The 19,977-nt window shown below is 45.0% G+C and overlaps 1 protein-coding gene across 2 annotated transcripts in view; it reads left to right on the top strand.

Moving 5' to 3' along the window:
- The window catches only part of FHL1 (four and a half LIM domains 1), a 57,695-nt gene that overhangs the window by 22,569 nt on the left and 15,149 nt on the right, over window positions 1–19,977 (top strand). The window contains exon 1 of one of the 2 annotated variants that reach the window (XM_060756049.2): window positions 8,622–8,720. The exons of the other annotated variant lie outside the window; for it this stretch is intronic. Within the exon in view, the coding sequence (XP_060612032.1) occupies window positions 8,699–8,720 (22 nt within the window). The 5' untranslated portion in view covers window positions 8,622–8,698. Of the gene's footprint in view, window positions 1–8,621; window positions 8,721–19,977 lie in introns of those variants that run through there. 2 annotated transcript variants of the gene reach the window in all.

A 19,977-nucleotide genomic window follows, 5' to 3' on the forward strand; every position in this document is an offset into this window, starting at 1 on the left:
GTTTGAGTCCACAGTGCTCTCTGGATGTAGGTGAACTACAACTCCAAAACTCAAGGTCAATGCTCATCGAAGCCGTTGAGTGTTTTCTGTTAGTCATGGGAGTTCTGTGTACCAAGTTTGGTTCAATACCATTGTTGGTGGAGTTCGGAATTCTCTTTGATTGTAGGTGAACTATAAATCCCAGCAACTATAACTCCAAAATGTCAAAGGTTTATTTCCGCAAACTCCACCTATGTGGCAGGGGGTGTTCACATTTGGGCGTATCGAGGGTTTGTGCCAAGTTTGGTCCAGACCCATCATTGTTTTGATGAATGTAGGTGAACTAAAACTCCAAAACTCAAGGTCAATGCCCACTGAACCCTTCCAGTATTTTCTGTTGGTCATGGGAGTTCTGTGTGCCAAGTTTGGTTCAATCCCATTGTTGGTGGAGTTCAGAATGCTCTTTGATTGTAGATGAACTATAAATCCCAGCAACTACAACTCCCAAATGACAAAATATTCAAATTTTGGTGCATCGGGTATTTGTGCCAAATTTGGTCCAGTGAATAAAAATACATCCTGCATGTCAGATATTTACATGATGATTCGTTACAGTAGCAAAATTACAGTTATGAAGTAGCAATGAAAATAATTTTATGGTTGGAGGTCAAAACAACATGAGGAAGTGTATTCAGGGGTCGCGGCATTAGGAAGGGTGAGAAACACTGCCGTCGACAATCCAAGTTAGGGCCATTCTTTGCCCAGACCTTCCAGCCTGAAAGCGAGACAGGAGGGAAATGGTTTCACCCAACCTTTCCTTCCCAAAAGGAAGTCGAAAGTGTTTGAGAGTTCTGTGTACACATTCATATATCCACATCAACATGTTATGATGATGTCCCAGACCATGCAGATCAGCCTCTGAGTTGGGCTGCCTACTAGGGAAGGGATTTGTATGTCCATCTGTGGTGAAACCTCACTCCAAATTATAGTTTGGATGCCCTTCTCTGCTTATCGTTGTTGAGTTGAGGGTGACTAATAGCGCACCTCCGCCAGGCCCCTTTTACAGCTGATGTTTCTCCTGTATTCAGAGCCAGAAGGAAATGTGAGACCCTTCCCTCCAACCACCCCTTTCGTCCTTTTTATGGCAAGATTATTTAGGTGTAGCAAGTACTCCAAATCCCCTCCAGCCAACAGCACTTCCTCCCTGCCCGTCCATCTAAAGGGCTGAAGGAATGAAGACTTTGCCTTGGCGGAAAGTTCCTGTTGGTTAAGGAAGAAATGGAGAGGAGGAAAATATTCAACCCCTCCAAGCTCCAAATAGGGTGAAGCCAAACTTCTCCACCTTGGTGGTTTTCTTCTGTGTCAAGCTACAACACCCATCATCCCCAGATAATGGCTGTGCTGGTTGAGAATTCCTTTCGTGGACATGAAAACCAATTGGGTGACCCGAGAAAAACTTTTGATAGGGTCGTCTTAGGGTTGCCATAACTTGGAAACTTAGACTCATCCGGAACAGAGACATCTTTAAGGGAAACTCATCCTTCACATGCTGATCTCTTTCCTGGGGAACCTTTGAGAAGCTTCTGAGGAACATCAACTTCCACCAAAATTCAGAGTGGGTCAATCATATTCAGTCAAACCAACTTTTCCAAACTATAATGTGTTGGACATTTGTTTTGTGTGTCCTCAACTATTTTCCAAGTTATGGTAGTCCTAAAGTGATTCTTCACTTCTTGCAGAACAATCATGAGATTCAAGCAATAGTATCTAAGATCTGTTATAGAACCTCAGTATGCTGATGACAACGTCGTCTGTGCGCATTCAGAAGAAGATCTACAAGCCACTCTAAACACCTTCGCAGAAGCATACGAGAAGCTCGGCTTGTAATTGAACATCGAAAAAACCAAGGTGCTGTTCCAGCAGACACCAGCCAACCCCTCTCCAATGCCAGCGATACAGCTTAATGGTGTAACATTAGAAAATGTTGACCATTTCCGCTACCTTGGCAGCCACCTCTCCATCAAAGTCAACATCGACACCGAAATACAACACTGCCTGAGCTCTGCAAGCGCAGCATTTTTCCGAATGAAGCAGAGAGTGTTTGAGGACCGGGACATCCGTAGGGATACCAAGGTGCTTGTTTATAGAGCTATTGTCCTCCCAACCCTGCTATACGCCTGTGAGACGTGGACTGTCTACAGACGTCACATGCAACTCCTGGAACCATTCCATCAGCGCTGCCTCCGGAAAATCCTGCAAATCTCTTGGGAAGACAGGCGGACAAACGTCAGCGTGCTGGAAGAAGCAAAGACCACCAACAATGAAGTGATGGTCCTCCGCCATCAACTCCGCTGGACCAGCCACGGTGTCCGGATGCCCGACCACCGTCTCCCAAAGCAGTTGCTCTACTCTGAACTCAAGAACGGAAAATGGAATGTTGGTGGACAGGAAAAGAGATTGAAAGATGGGCTCAAAGCCAACCTTAAAAACTCTGGCATAGACACTGAGAACTGGGAAGCCCTTGAGCGCTCCAGCTGGAGGTCAGCTGTGACCAGCAGTGCTGTAGAATTTGAAGAGGCATGAATGGAGGGTGAAAGAGAGAAACGTGCCAAGAGGAAGGCGCATGAAGCCAACCCCGACCGAGACCGCCTTCCACCTGGAAACCAATGCCCTCACTGCGGGAGAAGATGCGGGTCAAGAATAGGGCTCCACAGCCACATATAGACCCACAAGAATACTGGAAGACAATCCTCTTCGGAAAACGAGGGATCGCCTAAGTAAAGTAGTATCTAAGATCTGAAGGACATCTCAAACCAGAATCTGTGACTTTAAGCATAGCATAGTTTACAAACCAGCTTGAAGCCATAGCTTCAGATCTTGTTTTGGAAGCCAGTTGCTTATCAGATGAAGTTGGCGAAGACATACATCATAGTAGTGGTGTATGAACAGGGGTTTGTTGGAGGAAGTTGGTCTAGATATCACTGCAAAGTTGGGTTATTTCAGACATCACAACAATCTATAGTTAGTGGAATTCTCTGAACCATGGCTCAAAGAAGATAAATGGTAGAAACCAAGGTAATTGTCCTTGTGTGCCTTCAAGTTGTTTTGCTAGAAACCAAGGTATTTGTTGCTATTGTCTGCCTTCAAGTTAGTTTGGCTTATGAAGACCCTAACGCATGTTGTAGGTCAGCCTGTTCAGCCTGTGATTGTGTCTGATGTTGATGATGGGAATGGTGTTTATGTTGATGTTCATGCTGGGAATGGGAATGGTGTCCCTGATGATTGGCCTGGGGATGAGGGTTTGCTCGGGCCGGAGTTAAGTTCAGAAGAGAGGCCTGAGTAAGGCCACATTCCTGGGAGATACCTTTCACCACTTTTCTCAGAACAACTGTCTGAAAATCATGATGAGATTGATTTGCCAGGTGCAGGAGTTAATGAGGAAGATGATAGTGAAATCTTGGACAGAAAGCAAAGTTTTAGTAAACAGAGGCAGAACTTTCAGAGACCTAGGCATTCAGTTTGTCTACTGAATTGGACATGGCTCTCAATAAATGTAAAAATGGCAAAGCAGCTGGTCTGGATGATCTACGGATGGAACAAATCAAGAACTTTGGCACAAAAGCAAGGTGCTGGCTGCTGGAACTGATGAACAACTGCACTGCATCCTGTCAGATCCCCAAAATCTGGAGGAAAGCAAGAGTCATAACCATCTTGAAGCCAGGCAAAGACTGTAATGATCTAAAAAGCTATAGACCAATCTCCCTGTTGTGCCACCTCTACAAAGTTCTGGAGAGACTTATTTTGCATAGAATTATGGAAAAAATAGACCCATGTCTGATTCCACAGCAAGCTGGCTTCAGGAAAGGCAAAAGCTGCACATCGCAAGTGCTGAACCTGACTCAGCACATAGAAGATGGCTTTGAAAGGCAGCAGATCACAGGAGCTGTCTGTGGAGCTGTCAGCAGCCTATGATACTGTCAACCACCGCCTCCTCCTGAGAAAAATGTATAATATCACAAAGGACTACCATCTCACCCACCTCATAGGAAACCTGCTACAAAACAGGAGCTTTTTTGTTGAGTTCCAGGGCCAGAGAAGCAGATGGCGGAAACAGAAGAACGGCCTGTCTCAGGCTCCCCATGTTCAACATTTACACAAATGACCAGCCACTGCCAGAAGGGACAGAGAGTTTAATCTGTGATGATGATCGTTTCATTACTGCTCAAGCAGGGAGCTTTGAGATGGTTGAACAGAAGCTCCCCAAAGCTCTAGGTGCCCTTACCACCTACTACAGGGAAAACCAGCTGATCCCTAATCCATCTAAAACACAGACATGTGCTTTTCACCTTAACCCTAAGATCTACAGAGACACTCGCTGGAACACCCCAGCAAGCGAGAGTCCAAAAGTGGCAGGCTCAAACCCAAAACCTCAATCAATGGCTGCTATCAAATGAGAGACTCCCCCCTGGGCACACAGAAGACTGGGCGACTTGGAAGGCGCTGAACAGACTGCGCTCTGGCACCACGAGATGCAGAGCCAATCTTAAGAAATGGGGCTACAAAGTGGAATCCTCGACATGCGAGTGCAGAGAAGAGCAAACCACTGACCACCTGCTGCAATGCAACCTGAGCCCTGCCACATGCACATTGGAGGACCTCCTTGCGACAACACCAGAGGCACTCCAAGTCGCCAGATACTGGTCAAAGGACATTTAATCAACTACCAAGTTTGCAAACTTTGTGTTTTGTCTGTCTGTTTGTTTGTTTGTTCTGTCAAAAATGTAATACAACTGTCTGACACAATAAATAAAAATAAAGTTTGTCTGCAGCAAAAGAAAGATAACAAACAAGTATCTGGTGGTAAAGTCAAGAAGAATGCTTTCCTTTCAGTTTTGGGTTCTGGAAAGGGTTTATAATGACTCATGGGAGATAGTTGCCTCAGTTGAGTCAATGTTATTTTATCACGGTCTTGCTTTCAAGTGCTCTGAGTTTCATGTACCAAGTTTTTGCCAAGCTTAAGTTTTGCCTATGGGAATTTCCTGCTGTTTTACCTCATGGTTTCAAGTGCCTTGCTCCATGGATTTTGATGTACTAATGGACTTAGTTTCCCTTTGTAGTTTATGGATTATCTTGGATTGTGGACTCTTACTTATTTTCTATTTTTTTTACTGCTTTGCCTATATATATTCTAAAATAAACTGCTTGCTGGTATGGTGTTTAAGATGGTGTGTTTAAGCTCAGAGGTTCTCCTGCTCTGGAGTACGACAAGGCAAACCTATCATGGGTTTTCTTGGGACCGAGAGAGAGTAACGTGTCCAAGGTCACTCAAAAGGTGGGGAATTGAACCTTGGTGTCATCTGTATTGTCGAAGGCTTTCATAGCCGGAATCATTGGGTTGTTGTAGGTTTTTTTGGGCTGTATGGCCATGATCTAGAGGCATCCAGGAGAGGATGCCTCTAGACCAGTGGTTCTCAACCTGGGGGTCGGGACCCCTGGATGGGTCGCGAGAGGGTGTCAGAAGGGTCACCAAAGACCATCACAGACAGTATTTTCTGTTGATCATGGGAGTTCTGTGTGTGAAGTTTGGCCTAATTCTATCACTGGTGGGCTTCAGAATGCTCTTTGGTTGTAGGTGAACTATAAATCCCAGCAACTACAACTCCCAAATGTCAAGGTCTATTTTCCCTGAACTTCACCAGTGTTCACATTTGGGCGTATTGAATATTTGTGCCAAGTTTTATCCAGATCCATCATTGTTTGAGTCCACAGTGCTCTCTGGATGTAGGCGAACGACAACTCCAAAACTCAAGGTCAGTGCCCTCCAAACCCTTCCAGTATTTTCCGTTGGTCATGGGAGTTCTGTGTGCCAAGTTTGGTCCAATTCTATCGTTGGTAGAGTTCAGAATGCTCTTTGAATGTAGGTGAACTATAAATCCCAGCAACAACTCCCAAATGACAAAATCAATCCTCCCATCCCAACCCCACCATTATTCAAATTTGGGAATATTGGGTATTTGTGCCAAATTTGGTCCAGTGAATGAGAATACATCCTATATATCAGATATTTACATAACGGTTCATAACAGTAGTAAAATTACAATTATGAAGTAGCAATGAAAATAATGTAATGGTTGGGGGTCACCCAGGGGTGGCTTGTCCATTACGCGAAGTAAGCGGTCGCAGAACACTTTTTTTGCCAGGGGCGTAAAGGCGCCTCTGTAAATGCTCCTCGACTGCCACTTGAGGAGCGCCCCCTCAGCTCACAACAGCCCTAGCAGTCCAGGGGGAGCCTCGGCTTTCTTGCCTCGCTGCCGGGCGAATCTTTCCCAAAGGGGCCGGGCCCTTGAGCCTCGCCTAGCCCCTCTCGTTCCTGCTCCACCCGGCCACCGGGTGCGCGAGCAGAGTCGGCGCTCAATCGTTCTCCGTGTTCTATCCCTTCCCCATGACCGGCTCCCTTTCCCGTACCCCCGGCACTCCACCCGCCTCCTCTCCTCTCCCCAATCCGCGAGTGTGCCAAGGGACGGAGCCGCTGCGCCTGGCCCGCTTTGGGTCCAGAGGCGTGTCTGAAGACCCCAGCGTGCGCACCAAAAGTTGCCTCTTCTCCTGACTTTCTCTTCAGCCATTAGGACCAAGAGAGAGAGAGAGAGAGAGAGAGAGAGAGAGAGAGAGCCCCTCCGTCTGGAGGTATCTCCCACCTCCGCTCCCTCCTTTGTTTTTGCTCCTACCTTCAGGAAAGGTGGGCATTTCCACCTCTGTCTCTCTCTCTCTCTGTCTCTGTTTCTCTTAGTCCCAATGGCTGAGGAGAAAGTCAGGAGAAGAGGCGACTTTTGGTGCACACACCGGGGTTTTCAGGCGGCACGCCTCCGGACCCAAAGCGGGCCAGGCAAGGGAGCAAGTGCGGCAAGTGCGGCAAGTGTAGTTACTAGGCTTGGGCGGTTTCGTTTGTTAATTTTGCAATTCGTTATTAATTCGTATTTAAATTAGCTTACGATCCAATATTGAGCCATGCAGGAATAGTGTGAGGAGTAAATTAGATTCGAAACAATTTTTTCAATTTATTTTGTAATTATTTCGTAATTATTTCGTAATTATTTCGTAATTATTTTTGCATGTCTGGTGCAAGTTTTATAGTTGTTGCTTGTTTTATCACACCGACAGTCAACAACAGAGGGAGAGGGAAGCTTCAGAAGTTCCCCCTGTCCCATTTGGAGGTTTTTTTAGCATATTGCGCAATCGCGTCCGCCATTAACGAATCGATTCGTAATTATACAAAATTTCGTATATTTCGAAATTTTTAAAAGGAAAATTTCAGAATTATTAAAAAAAACGAAACGCAAGGGCCCCCTAAAAACGAAACGAGTTTAGAACCAAATTTTTCCGTGGTTACCCAAGCCTAGTAGTTACTGGGATGTATAGTTCACCTACAATCAAAGAGCACTCTGAACTCCACCAATGATGGAATTGTGCCAAATATGGCACACAGAACTCCCACGACGAACAGAAAATATATATCAGTGATTGGTTGTGGGCACCAAAATACTGTTTGCTTACCGTTGAAAATTACCTAGGGCCGCCTCTGGGGTCACCACAACATGAGGAACTGTATTAAGGGGTCGTGGCATTAGGAACGTTGAGAACCCCTGCTCTAGACCATGGCCATACAGTAGGGCTGGGCGGTTTCGTTTCGTTAATTCATAATTCGTTAATAATTCGTTAATTTTGTTGATTACGAAGCGATAACGAACCATTCTGGAGCAATTTTTTTAAAAAATGAATTTTTAAAGACGTTTTGTAAATGCTTCGTATTTTGTTATTGTATTCGTTTCGTTATTGTTCCGAGGTCGTTTCGTTATTATTTCCGCATGTCTGGGCCAGTTTTATGGTTTAATTAGTGAAAAAAAATTATAATATCACACCAACAGTCAACAACAGAGGGAGAGGGAAGCTTCAGAAGTTTTTGGAGGTTTTTTAGCGTATTTCGCGGTCGCGTCCGCCATTAATGAATTGATTCGTTATTGTTTCGGAAATCGATTCGTTATTTTTTTACCATTTACGAAATTTCGTAAATATCGAACTTTTTAAAAGGAAAATTTTGTAATTATTTTAAATATCGAAACGCAAAACCCCCCAAAAAACGAATCGATTTTAGAAACAAATTTTTCCGTTGTTACCCAGGCCTACCATACAGCCCGAAGAAACCTACAACTTGGTGTCATCCATTGCTCAAACATCTCCAAATGTTTCCATGCCCAGTTGCATTTCAACTTTCTTTTGTGACCTCTAGTACAGCCTCATCCTTGAGCAAGGTGGCTATGGAGAATTATGAATAAGCTGCAACAAGACCACTGTCCCAACCGGCTGGAGGAATACGGTGACTCGTGTTCCCAAGCAAAGCCTTAAGCGATTGCTCCTCCAGCCAAAGGTTTGAATACCTTTCAAAGGGCTACCCAGTCTTTGGCCGCTTGGAGGCTGAGGTCTTTGGACAGGTATTTATATGTCCCCTCTGCTCTATTCTTCTCCCCTGAGATCACCTAAAATGGTAAGATGTTTGGAGTGGGATGAGGTCTATGAGTCCTAGGGAAGGGGAGGGGACATCTCTGGGACTAGCCCTCCCCCAGTATTAATAGCCGCCCCAAACCATAGGCCTGAGAGCAAAGTGGGGATGCTCCTGGATCAGCTCAGGTCCCTGATCTAAGTTGGACGTTTGGGGTTGCCCAGGATGGCTTACCACCGGCATTCAGGTAAAACTGGGCCTGGTTTGACTGCATGATTTTGGATCTCCATCTAATGTAAGGCAGGGGAGATTGTTATAATCTATTGATGGGAGATTCTAAGGAATAGACATCTATTGCTTACTTATAGAGTGTATTGACTTTGTATAATAATAATAATAATAATAATAATAATAATAATAATAATAATAATAATCTATATACATAAAAATGTAATGTTCGTTTGTGATACCATCAGAACTCAAAAACCACTGGGGGAATTGACACCAAATTTGGACACAAGACACCTAACAGTCCAATGTATGTCCTCCGCTCAAAAAAAATATTGATTTTGTCATTTGGGAATTGTCGTTGCTGGGATTTATAGTTTGCCTACAATCAAAGAGCATTCTGAACTCCACCAGTGACGGATCTGGACCAAACTTGACACAAATATTCCATATGCCCAAATATGAACACAGATGGAGTTTGGAGGAAATAGACCTTGACATTTGGGATTTGTACTTACTGGGATTTATAGTTCACTTACAATCAAAGAGCATTCTGAACTCCACCAATGAGGGAATTGAATCAAACATGGCATACAGGACTTCCATGCCCAACAGAACACACTGGAAGGGTTTGGTGGGTATTGACCTTGAGTTTGGGAATTGTAGTTCACCCACATCCAGAGTTCACTGTGGAACAATGACGGATCTGGACCAAACTTGACACAAATATTCCATATGCCCAAATATGAACACAGATGGAGTTTAGCAGAAATAGACCTTGGCATTTGGGATTTGTACTTACTGGGATTTATAGTTCACCTACAATCAAAGAGCATTCTGAACTCCACCAATGATGGAATTGAACCAAACATGGCATACAGGACTTCCATGCCCAACAGAACACACTGGAAGGGTTTGGTGGGTATTGACCTTGAGTTTGGGAATTGTAGTTCACCCACATCCAGAGTTCACTGTGGATTCAAACAATGACGGATCTGGACCAAACTTGACACAAATATTCCATATACCCAAATATGAACACAGATGGAGTTTGGAGGAAATAGACCTTGACATTTGGGATTTGTACTTACTGGGATTTATAGTTCACCTACAATCAAAGAGCATTCTGAACTCCACCAATAATGGAATTGTACCAAACTTGGCATACAGGACTTCCATGACCAACAGAACACACTGGAAGGGTTTGGTGGGCATTGACCTTGAGTTTGGAAGTTGTAGTTCACCTACATCCAGAGTTCACTGTGGACTCAAACAATGATGGATCTGGATGAAACTTGGCAGGGATACTCATTATGCACAAATGTGAACACTGAGAAACAGACCTTGGCATTTGGGAGTTGTAGTTGCTGGGATTTATAGTTCACCTACAATCAAGGACCATTCTGAACCCCACCAATGATAGAATTGGGTCAAACTTCCCACACAGAATCCTCATGACCAACAAAAAATACTGTGTTTTCTGATGGTCTTTGGCGACCCCTCTGACACCCCCTCGTGACCCCCCCCAGGGGTCCCGACCCCCAGGTTGAGAAACACTGCCTTAGAGAGATCACTGAAAGCTTGCCAGCCAAGGATGAAGGGTTGGGGAGATTGTTATAATCTATTGATGGGAGATTCTAAGGAATAGACATCTATGGCTTACTTATAGAGTGGATTGACTTTGTATAATAATAATAATAATAATAATAATAATAATAATAATAATAATAATGCCATTTTGCATTCCTAACGGAGATTCACAGCGGTGAATTAGTCATTTTGTTGTTGTTGCCTCCTAACAAACTTGGGTTGCTCAGACATCACAACAATCAATGGTTTAGTGCAGTGTTTCTCAACCTTCCTAATGCTGTGACCCCTTGATACAGTTCCTCATGTTGTGCTGACCTGACAACAACAACAACAACAACAACAATAATAATAATAAATAAAAATGTAATGTTCGTTTGTGATACCATCAGAACTCAAAAACCACTGGGGGAATTGACACCAAATTTGGACACAAGACACCTAACAACCCAATGTATGTCCTCCACTCAAAAAAAAAAATGATTTTGTCATTTGGGAATTGTCGTTGCTGGGATTTATAGTTTACCTACAATCAAAGAGCATTCTGAACTCCACCAATGATGGAATTGGGCCACACTTTGCACACAGGGCTCCCATGACCAAAACATGGAAGGGTTTGGTGGACATTGACCTTGAGTTTGGGAGCTGTAGTTCACCTGCATCTAGAGAGCACTGTGGACTCAAACAATGACGGATCTGGACCAAACTTGACACAAATATTCCATATACCCAAATATGAACACAGATGGAGTTTGGAGGAAATAGACCTTGACATTTGGGATTTGTACTTACTGGGATTTATAGTTCACTTACAATCAAAGAGCATTCTGAACTCCACCAATGATGGAATTGAATCAAACTTGGCACACAGGACTTCCATGCCCAACAGAACACACTGGAAGGGTTTGGTGGGTATTGACCTTGAGTTTGGGAATTGTAGTTCACGAACATCCAGAGTTCAATGTGGACTCAAACAATGACGGATCTGGACCAAACTTGGCACGAATATTCTATATGCCCAAATATGAACACAGATGGAGTTTGGAGGAAATAGACCTTGACATTTGGGATTTGTACTTACTGGGATTTATAGTTCACCTATAATCAAAGAGCATTCTGAACTCCACCAATGATGGAATTGAACCAAACATGGCATACAGGACTTCCATGACCAACAGAACACACTGGAAGGGTTTGGTGGGCATTGACCTTGAGTTTGGGAGTTGTAGTTCACCTACATCCAGAGAGCACTGTGGACTCAAGCAAGGATGGATCTGGACCAGACTTGGCCTCAGTACTCAATATGCCCAAATGTGAACATTAGTGGAGTTTGGAGAAAATAGTCCTTGACCTTTGAGAGTTGTAGCTGCTGGGATTTATAGTTCACTTACAATCAAAGAGCATCCTGAACCCCAGCAATGAGAGAATTGGGCCAAAATTCCCACATAGAACCACCATAACCAACAGAAAATACTGTTTTCTGATGGTCCTTGGTGATTCCTCTGACACCAAGGGTCCCGACCCCCAGGTTGACTAACGCTGGTTTAGTGTCATTCTCTGAGTTGGGGCTCATGGATCTTAGAAAGCCTTTATTATTTATTATTGTTGTTGTGTACTATCAACTCATTTCTGAGTCATAGAGGACCATCCTAAGATAACCCTATTTTTTTTCTGGGGCTGAGAGCGTGTGACTCACCTTCATATGAGAACTTGAGCTTTGGTAGATTGACACTGCGGAATTAATGCAATTTTCTACAACTTAATGGGTTGAGCCGCCCCTGTCTGCTCTTCTCCACACTCGCATGTCGTGGACTCCACTTTGTGGCCCCATTTCTTAAGGTTGGCTCTGCATCTCGTGGTGCTGGAGCGCAGTCTGTTCAGCGCCTTCCAAGTCGCCCACTCTTCTGTGTGTCTAGGAGGTAGTCTCTCATTCAGCATCAGCCATGGCTTGAGGTTTCTGGTTTTTGCCTGCCACTTTTGGACTCTTGCTTGCTGACGTGTTCCTATGAGTATCTCTGTAGATCTTAGAAAACTATTTCTTGATTTAAGGCGTTGGCATGCTGGCTGATATCCGAACAAGCGATGGGCCGGAGATGTCACTGCTTTGGTCCTTTCATTATTGGCTGCTACTTCCTGGCGGATGTCAGGCGGTGCAATACCAGCTAAATAGTATAATTTCTCCAGTGATCTAGGGCGTAGACATCCTGTGATAACGCGGCATGTCTCATTAAGAGCCACATCCACTGTTTCAGCATGGTGAAATGTATTCCACACTGGACATGTGTACTCAGCAGCAGAGTAGCATAGCACAAGGGCAGATGTCTTCACTGTGTCTGGTTGTGATCCCCAGGTTGTGCCAGTTAGCTTTCATACAATATTATTTCTAGCACCCATTTTTTGCTGTATATTCGAGCAGTGCTTCTTGTAAGTCAGAGCACGGTCTAGAGTGGCTCCCGGATATTTGGGTGCGCTGCAGTGCTCCAGTGGGATTCCTTCCCAGGTCATTCTTAGAGCTCAAGATGCTTGTTTGTTCTTAATGTGATAACCACAGGTCTGCATTTCAGATGGATTAGGAATCAGCTGGTTTTTCCTGTAAGAGCACCTAAACGCTTGTAGAGCTTCTGTTCAACAATTTCAAAGTTCCCTGCTTGGGCAATGATGGCATGATCGTCAGCATATATCATGCAGTTGTAAAACTGCAACTCCCATGTCAGCAGGGCATTGAATCTATTATGATATGATGTGGCTTCCTTTCCTCTGGTTGGCTCTCTCCAGTTGTCTTGAACTCAGTTGCCCATTATCCTGGTACCAAAAACAGCTCTAAATATGCCATGTGGGTGTCTGCCTGCATTAAAGCAGTGTGTGTTCTTATATTTCTCCACTAGCTGTACCCGCCACGCGTTGCTGTGGCCAACCTTCCCTCTTTCTCCCCTTCTTTCCCTCCTTCCTTCCTTCTTTCCCTCTTTCCTTCCCTCCCATCTTTCCTACTCATCTTCCTTCCTTCTCTATCTCTTTCCTCCCTTCCCCCTTTTTCTTTCTCTTCTGCTGTCTCTCTTTTCTTCCTTCTCTCTTTCCTTCTTTCCTTCCCTCCCTCTTTCTCTACATCTTCCCCCCTTTCCTTTGCTCCCTCTTTCCTTCCTTCTTTCCCCTTTTTCTTCTCCTTCCTTCCTTCTCTAACTTTCCTTCCTCCCCCTTTTCTTTCCCTCCCTTTCTCTCTCCTTTCTTCCTTTTCTACCTCTTTCCTTCCTTCCTTCTCTTTGCTTCCATGCTTCCTTCTCTCTTTCCTTTTTCTTTCCCTCCCTTTCTCTCCTTTCTTCCTTTTCTACCTCTTTCCTTCTTTCCTTCCTTCCTTCCCTCCCTCTATCCTTCCTTCATTCCCTCCCATCTTTCCTTCTCTTCTTCCTTCCTTCTCTCCTTCCTTCCTTCCCTTTTTCTTTCTCTTCTGCGGTCTCTTTTCTTCCTTCTCTTTCCTTCTTTTCTTCCCTCCCTCTTTCTCTACATCTTCCCCCCTTTCCTTCCTTCCCCCTTTTCTTTTCCTCCCTTTCTCCCCTTCCTTCCTATTTCCTTCCTTCTCTCTTTGCTTCCATGCTTCCTTCTCCCTTTCCTTCTTTCTTTCCCTCCCTTTTTCTCTTTTCTTTCCTTCTCTCTTTGCTTCCATGCTTCCTTCTCCCTTTCCTTCTTTCTTTTCCTCCCTCTTTCTTTTCTCTCTTTTCTTCCTTCCTTCTCTTTGCTTCCATGCTTCCTTCTCCCTTTCCTTCTTTCTTTACCTCTTTCTTTCCCCTCCCTTCCTTCTCTTCCTTCCTTCTCTCTTTGCTTCCATGCTTCCTTCTCCCTTTCCTTCTTTTCTCTCCCTTCCTTCTCTCCTTTCTTTCTTCCTTCCTTCTCTCTTTGCTTCCATGCTTTCTTCTCCCTTCCCTTTTCTTTTCTCTCCCTTCCTTCCTTCTCTCTTTGCTTCCATGCTTCCTTCTCCCTTTCCTTCTTTTCTCTCCCTTCCTTCTCTCCTTTCTTTCTTCCTTCCTTCTCTCTTTGCTTCCATGCTTTCTTCTCCCTTCCCTTTTCTTTTCTCTCCCTTCCTTCCTTCTCTCTTTGCTTCCATGCTTCCTTCTCCCTTTCCTTCTTTCCTTCTTTCCTTCTTTCCTTCTTTCCTTCTTTCCTTCCTTCCTTCCTTCCTTCTTTCCCTCCCTCCCTCCCTCCCTCCCTCCCTCTTTCTTTCTTTCTTTCCTCCCCTTCCCTCCCTCTTTCTTCCCTTTTTTCTGTATTGTCGTTTAGCTTTTCGTCATTTAGCTTTTGGGGGCTTTTAAAGTCCCTTCTTCTGTGTTTTTCAGTGTCTTTATGAGTGAAGGACATACATTGGGTTGTTAGGTATCTTGTGTCCAAATTTGGTGTCAATTCCCCCAGTGGTTTTTGAGTTCTGTTAATCCCACAGACGAACATAACATTTTTATTTGTATAGATAATTGATTTGCCCTGTCGCTGTTCTCTTGTTGCGGCTTTATCACAAAGACAAACATCCTGTGCTGTGCTTATCGGCTCTGCTTCGCCTTTGGTTTCTGCAAACCGTTGCCATGACATGCTTGCCTTGATATAGCCGGGCCCAAATTCCGGCTAACCGAGTTAAAGGGCAAGTGAGTCAGGAAAACAATGGGGTCATGGGTTTATATTTAGACGTCGGGAGAAATGACTTGGCAATTAGCGCATTTGTTTTTCTTAACTCTCCCTGGTTGGTGCCAAGACCTCTGGGCTGGAATGCCTTTCGCCTGAGTTCCTGATGGTCTTCTTCGACCCTATCATTTCAAGGCAGGAATGGAAATTGGCACCCCAAAGGCCACAGATTGTGTCTGAAGATCCAGCATTGATTAAAAAGGGGGGACATCAGTGGCAAAGAAACACAAGAAGAGGATCCCCTGGCACAACCTGGGGATCACAACCAGACACAGTGAAGACATCTGCCCTTGCGCTATGCTACTCTGCTGCTGAGTATGGATGCCCAGTGTGGAATACATCTCACCACGCTAAAACAGTGGATGTGGCTCTTAATGAGACATGCCGCATTATCACCGGGTGTCTGCGCCCTACACCACTAGGAAACTACACTGTCTAGCCCAGTGGTTCTCAACCTGGGGTCCCCAGATGTTTTTGGCCTTCAACTCCCAGAAATCCCAACAGCTGGTAAACTGGCTGGGATTTCTGGGAGTTGTAGGCCAAAAACATCTGGGGACCCCAGGTTGAGAACCGCTGGTCTAGCAGGTATTGCACCACCTGACATCCGCCGGGAAGTAGCAGCCAATAGTGGAAGGACCAAGGCAGTGACATCTCCAGCTCATCCCTTGTTTAGGTATCAGCCAAAGTTGTAGTAGCTGGGATTTGTAGTTCACCTACAATCAGTAAGCATTCTGAACCCCACTAACGAGAGAATTAGGCCAAACTTCCCACACAGAACCCCCACGTCTTGTTTGGGTATCAGCCAAAGTTGTAGTTGCTGGGATTTGTAGTTCACCTACAATCAGAGAGCATTCTGAACCCCACCAACGAGAGAATTGGGCCAAACTTCCCACACAGAATCCCCACGTCTTGTTTGGGTATCAGCCAAAGTTGTAGTAGCTGGGATTTGTAGTTCACCTACAATCAGAGAGCATTCTGAACCCCACCAACGAGAGAATTGGGCCAAACTTCCCACACAGAACCCCCACGTCTTGATTTGGGTATCAGCCAAAGTTGTAGTAGCTGGGATATGTAGTTCACCTACAATCAGAGAGCATTCTGAACCCCACCAACGAGAGAATTGGGCCAAACTTCCCACACAGAACCCCCACGTCTTGATTTGGGTATCAGCCAAAGTTGTAGTTGCTGGGATATGTAGTTCACCTACAATCAGAGAGCATTCTGAACCCCACCAACGAGAGAATTGGGCCAAACTTCCCACACAGAACCCCCACGTCTTGATTTGGGTATCAGCCAAAGTTGTAGTTGCTGGGATTTGTAGTTCACCTACAATCAGAGAGCATTCTGAACCCCACCAACGAGAGAATTGGGCCAAACTTCCCACACAGAACCCCCACGTCTTGTTTGGGTATCAGCCAAAGTTGTAGTTGCTGGGATTTGTAGTTCACCTACAATCAGAGAGCATTCTGAACCCCACCAACGGGAGAATTGGGCCAAACTTCCCACACAGAACCCCCACGTCTTGAAGGGACTTGCTTGCATGAGCCTCCCTCCAGCCTCACAAACTCTTCCTTGCTTGCACATGTGCACCCAAGGGCGGCTCAACCCATTACGCAAAGTAAGCATTTGCAGTATAGTTGATTTTGCCCAGGGGCGCTCTTGAGGCGCTCTTGGGGGAAAATAGACCTTGACATATGTGAGTTGTAGTTACTGGGATGTATAGTTCACCTACAATCAAAGAGCATTCTGAACTCCACCAATGATGGAATTGAACCAAATATGGCACACAAAACTCCCACGTCGAACAGAAAATATATATCAGTGATTGGTTGGGGGGGGGGGGGGGACATGCCAAAATACTGTTTGCTTACCGTTGAAAATTACCTCTGCTTCTAAGACTGAGAGAGTGTGACCCACCCATGGTGATCCAGTAGGTTTCCATGGCCAAAGAAGAGGGATTCGAACCCTGATCCAACACTACATTAACCTGGCTCTTTGGGTCTCATTATGCTTCCAACAGGGCCATAAAATGAGGGAATGCTCATTGAGGGAATGGATCACAATCACAATTGGGTAAAAAAAAGAACACATATACAAACACCATCCATTGCATTTCTGAAGCAGCACACAATTGGCCCCAGAGCATTGCTTGGATATTTCCAGTTTATTTATTTGCTTGAGACAAGACCTTTTGACTTCTCTTGGCGAGAACAGCGACCTCACTTTGCTCCTTTCAAAGCATGGATTGCGTTTGTTTTGGAAAGTCACATTTGTTCTGTTCCAAACACGGCGTTTGTGTGACTCCTCATTTTTCTTGAATGTTTCCTGTTTACTTCTTGAGACGCATCTCATCTTCGCGTATCTTTGTCGGCATCCAGCGGAAAGGGAGAAAGGCTGTGTTGTTGTGAGTTTTCCAGGCAGTCTGGCCACGTTCCAGAAGCATTCTCTCCTGACGTTTCACCCACATTTTTATGGCAAGCATCCTCAGAGGTTGTGAGGTCTGTTGGAAACTAGGCAAGTGGGGTTTATATATCTGTGGAATAATGTCCAGGGTGGGAGAAAGAACTCTTGGCTGTTGGAGGCAAGTGTGAAGGCAAGCTTTCAAGCAGAGGCTGGATGGCTATCTGTCAGGGGTGCTTTGAATGCAATATTCCTGCTTCTTGGTAGGGGGTTGGACTGGATGGCCCATGAGGTCTCTTTTAACTCTATGATTCTATGAATGCTGCAACTGATCACCTTGATTAGCACTGAATAGATTTGCAGCTTCAAAGTCTGGCTGCTTCCTGCCTGGGGAATACTTTGTTGGGAGGTGTTAGCTGGCCCTAGAATCATAGAATCAAAGAGTTGGAAGAGACCTCATGGGCCATCCAGTCCAACCCCATTCTGCCAAGAAGCAGGAATATTGCATTCAAATCACCCCTGACAGATGGCCATCCAGCCTCTGTTGAAAAGCTTCCAAAGAAGGAGCCTCCACCACACTCCGGGGCAGAGAGTTCCACTGCTGAACGGCTCTCACAGTCAGGAAGTTCTTCCTCAAATTCAGATGGAATCTCCTCTCTTGTAGTTTGAAGCCATTGTTCTGCATCCTAGTCTCCAAGGAAGCAGAAAACAAGCTTGCTCCCTCCTCCCTGTGGCTTCCTCTCACATATTTATACATGGTTATCATGTCTCCTCTCAGCCTTCTCTTCTTCAGGCTAAACATGCCCAGCTCCTTAAGCCGCTCCTCATAGGGCTTGTTCTCCAGACCCTTGATCATTTTAGTCGCCCTCCTCTGGACACATTCCAGCTTGTCAATATCTCTCTTGAATTGTGGTGCCCAGAATTGGACACAATATTCCAAGTGTGGTCTAACCAAAGCAGAATAGAGGGGTAGCATTACTTCCTTAGATCTAGACACTATGCTCCTATTGATGCAGGCCAAAATCCCATTGGCTTTTTTTGCCGCCACATCACATTGTTGGCTCATGTTTAACTTGTTGTCCACGAGGACTCCAAGATCTTTTTCACACATACTGCTCTCGAGCCAGGCATCGTCCCCCATTCTGTATCTTTGCATTTCGTTTTTCCTGCCCTGATTGATTCTTGCCTGGAATTCCCCTGTTTTATGAGTGTTTCTCTTTACTCTCCTGATTTTGTCTGGAATTCCCCTTGACAAGATTGACAAGCATAAATCAAGGCCAGCTAACACCTCCTAACAAAGGATTCCCCCAGGCAGGAAGCAGCCAGGCTTTGAAGCTGCAAGGCCATTTAATGCTAATCAAGGTGGCCAATTGCAACATTTACACTTGCCTCCAACAGACAAGTGTTCTTGCTCCCACCCTGCACATTATTCCACAGATATATAAACCCCACTTGTCTAGTTTCCAACAGACCTCACAACCTCTGAGGATGCCTGCCATAGATGCGATCAGTTGCAGCATTCATAGAATCATAGAGTTGGAAGAGGCCTCATGGACCATCCAGTCCAACCCCCTGCCAAGAAGCAGGAATATTGCATTCAAAGCACCCCTGACAGGTGGCCATCCAGCGCTGCTTAAAAGCTTGCCTCACGCTTCTAACAGCCAAGAGTTCTTTCTCCCACCCTGGACATTATTCCACAGATATATAAACCCCACTTGCCTCGTTTCCAACAGACCTCACAACGGGTTGTTGTAGGTTTTTCCGGGCAATATGGCCATGGTCTAGAGGCATTTTCTCCTGACATTTCACCTGCATCTATGGCAAGCATCAGTGATTCTGGCCATGAAAGCCTTCGACAAGAACTCACAACCTCTGAGGATGCCTGCCATAGATGTGGGCGAAATGTCAGGAGAGAATGCTTCTGGAACATGGCCATACATCCCGGAAAACTTACAGCAATGCAGTGATTCCAGCCATGAAACCCTTCGAGAATAGATTACTCTTCTGTTCGATACAGATGAGTACCTTCCTTGTTGTCTTTCCATAGGACTTATTTCAGTGGCCTTTGAGAACTGGTTGCTTTGGCAGAATATGTTTTTTTATGGGCAGCTTTCTCTCTAATGAGATATTTTTGAACGGGTTCGAATCCCTTGATAGCTTTAATGATTGTTTGAACTCTTCTGTGGTATTGTTCTATGGGCCAGTTGGTCATAGGAAGCGTTCTAATGCCCTCTGGGGGCAGCAAGCAGTAAAGCCGAGCCCTAAACCACCTTTTCGCAATGTCAAAATGGTCGATTTCTTCTGTGTTCCTTTTGCAGGATTGGACATAATTTTACCTGTTCTTTTGGGGGAAAGTAGACCTATACTTGGAAGGGAAGGGTTTGGTGGGAATTGATCTTGAGTTTTGGAGTTGTAGGTCACCTACATCCAGAGACCACTGTGGACTCAAACAATGATTGATCTGGACCAAACTTGGCACCGATACTCAATATGCCCAAATGTGAACACTAGTGGAGTTTGGGGGGAAATAGACCTATACTCGGAATGGAAGAGTTTGGTAGGAATTGACCTTGAGTTTTGGAGTTGTAGGTCACCTACATCCAGAGACCACTGTGGCCTCAAACAAT

Source organism: Anolis sagrei, chromosome 10, assembly GCF_037176765.1.
Source record: "Anolis sagrei isolate rAnoSag1 chromosome 10, rAnoSag1.mat, whole genome shotgun sequence".
Classification (NCBI taxonomy): Eukaryota; Metazoa; Chordata; class Lepidosauria; order Squamata; family Dactyloidae; genus Anolis; species Anolis sagrei.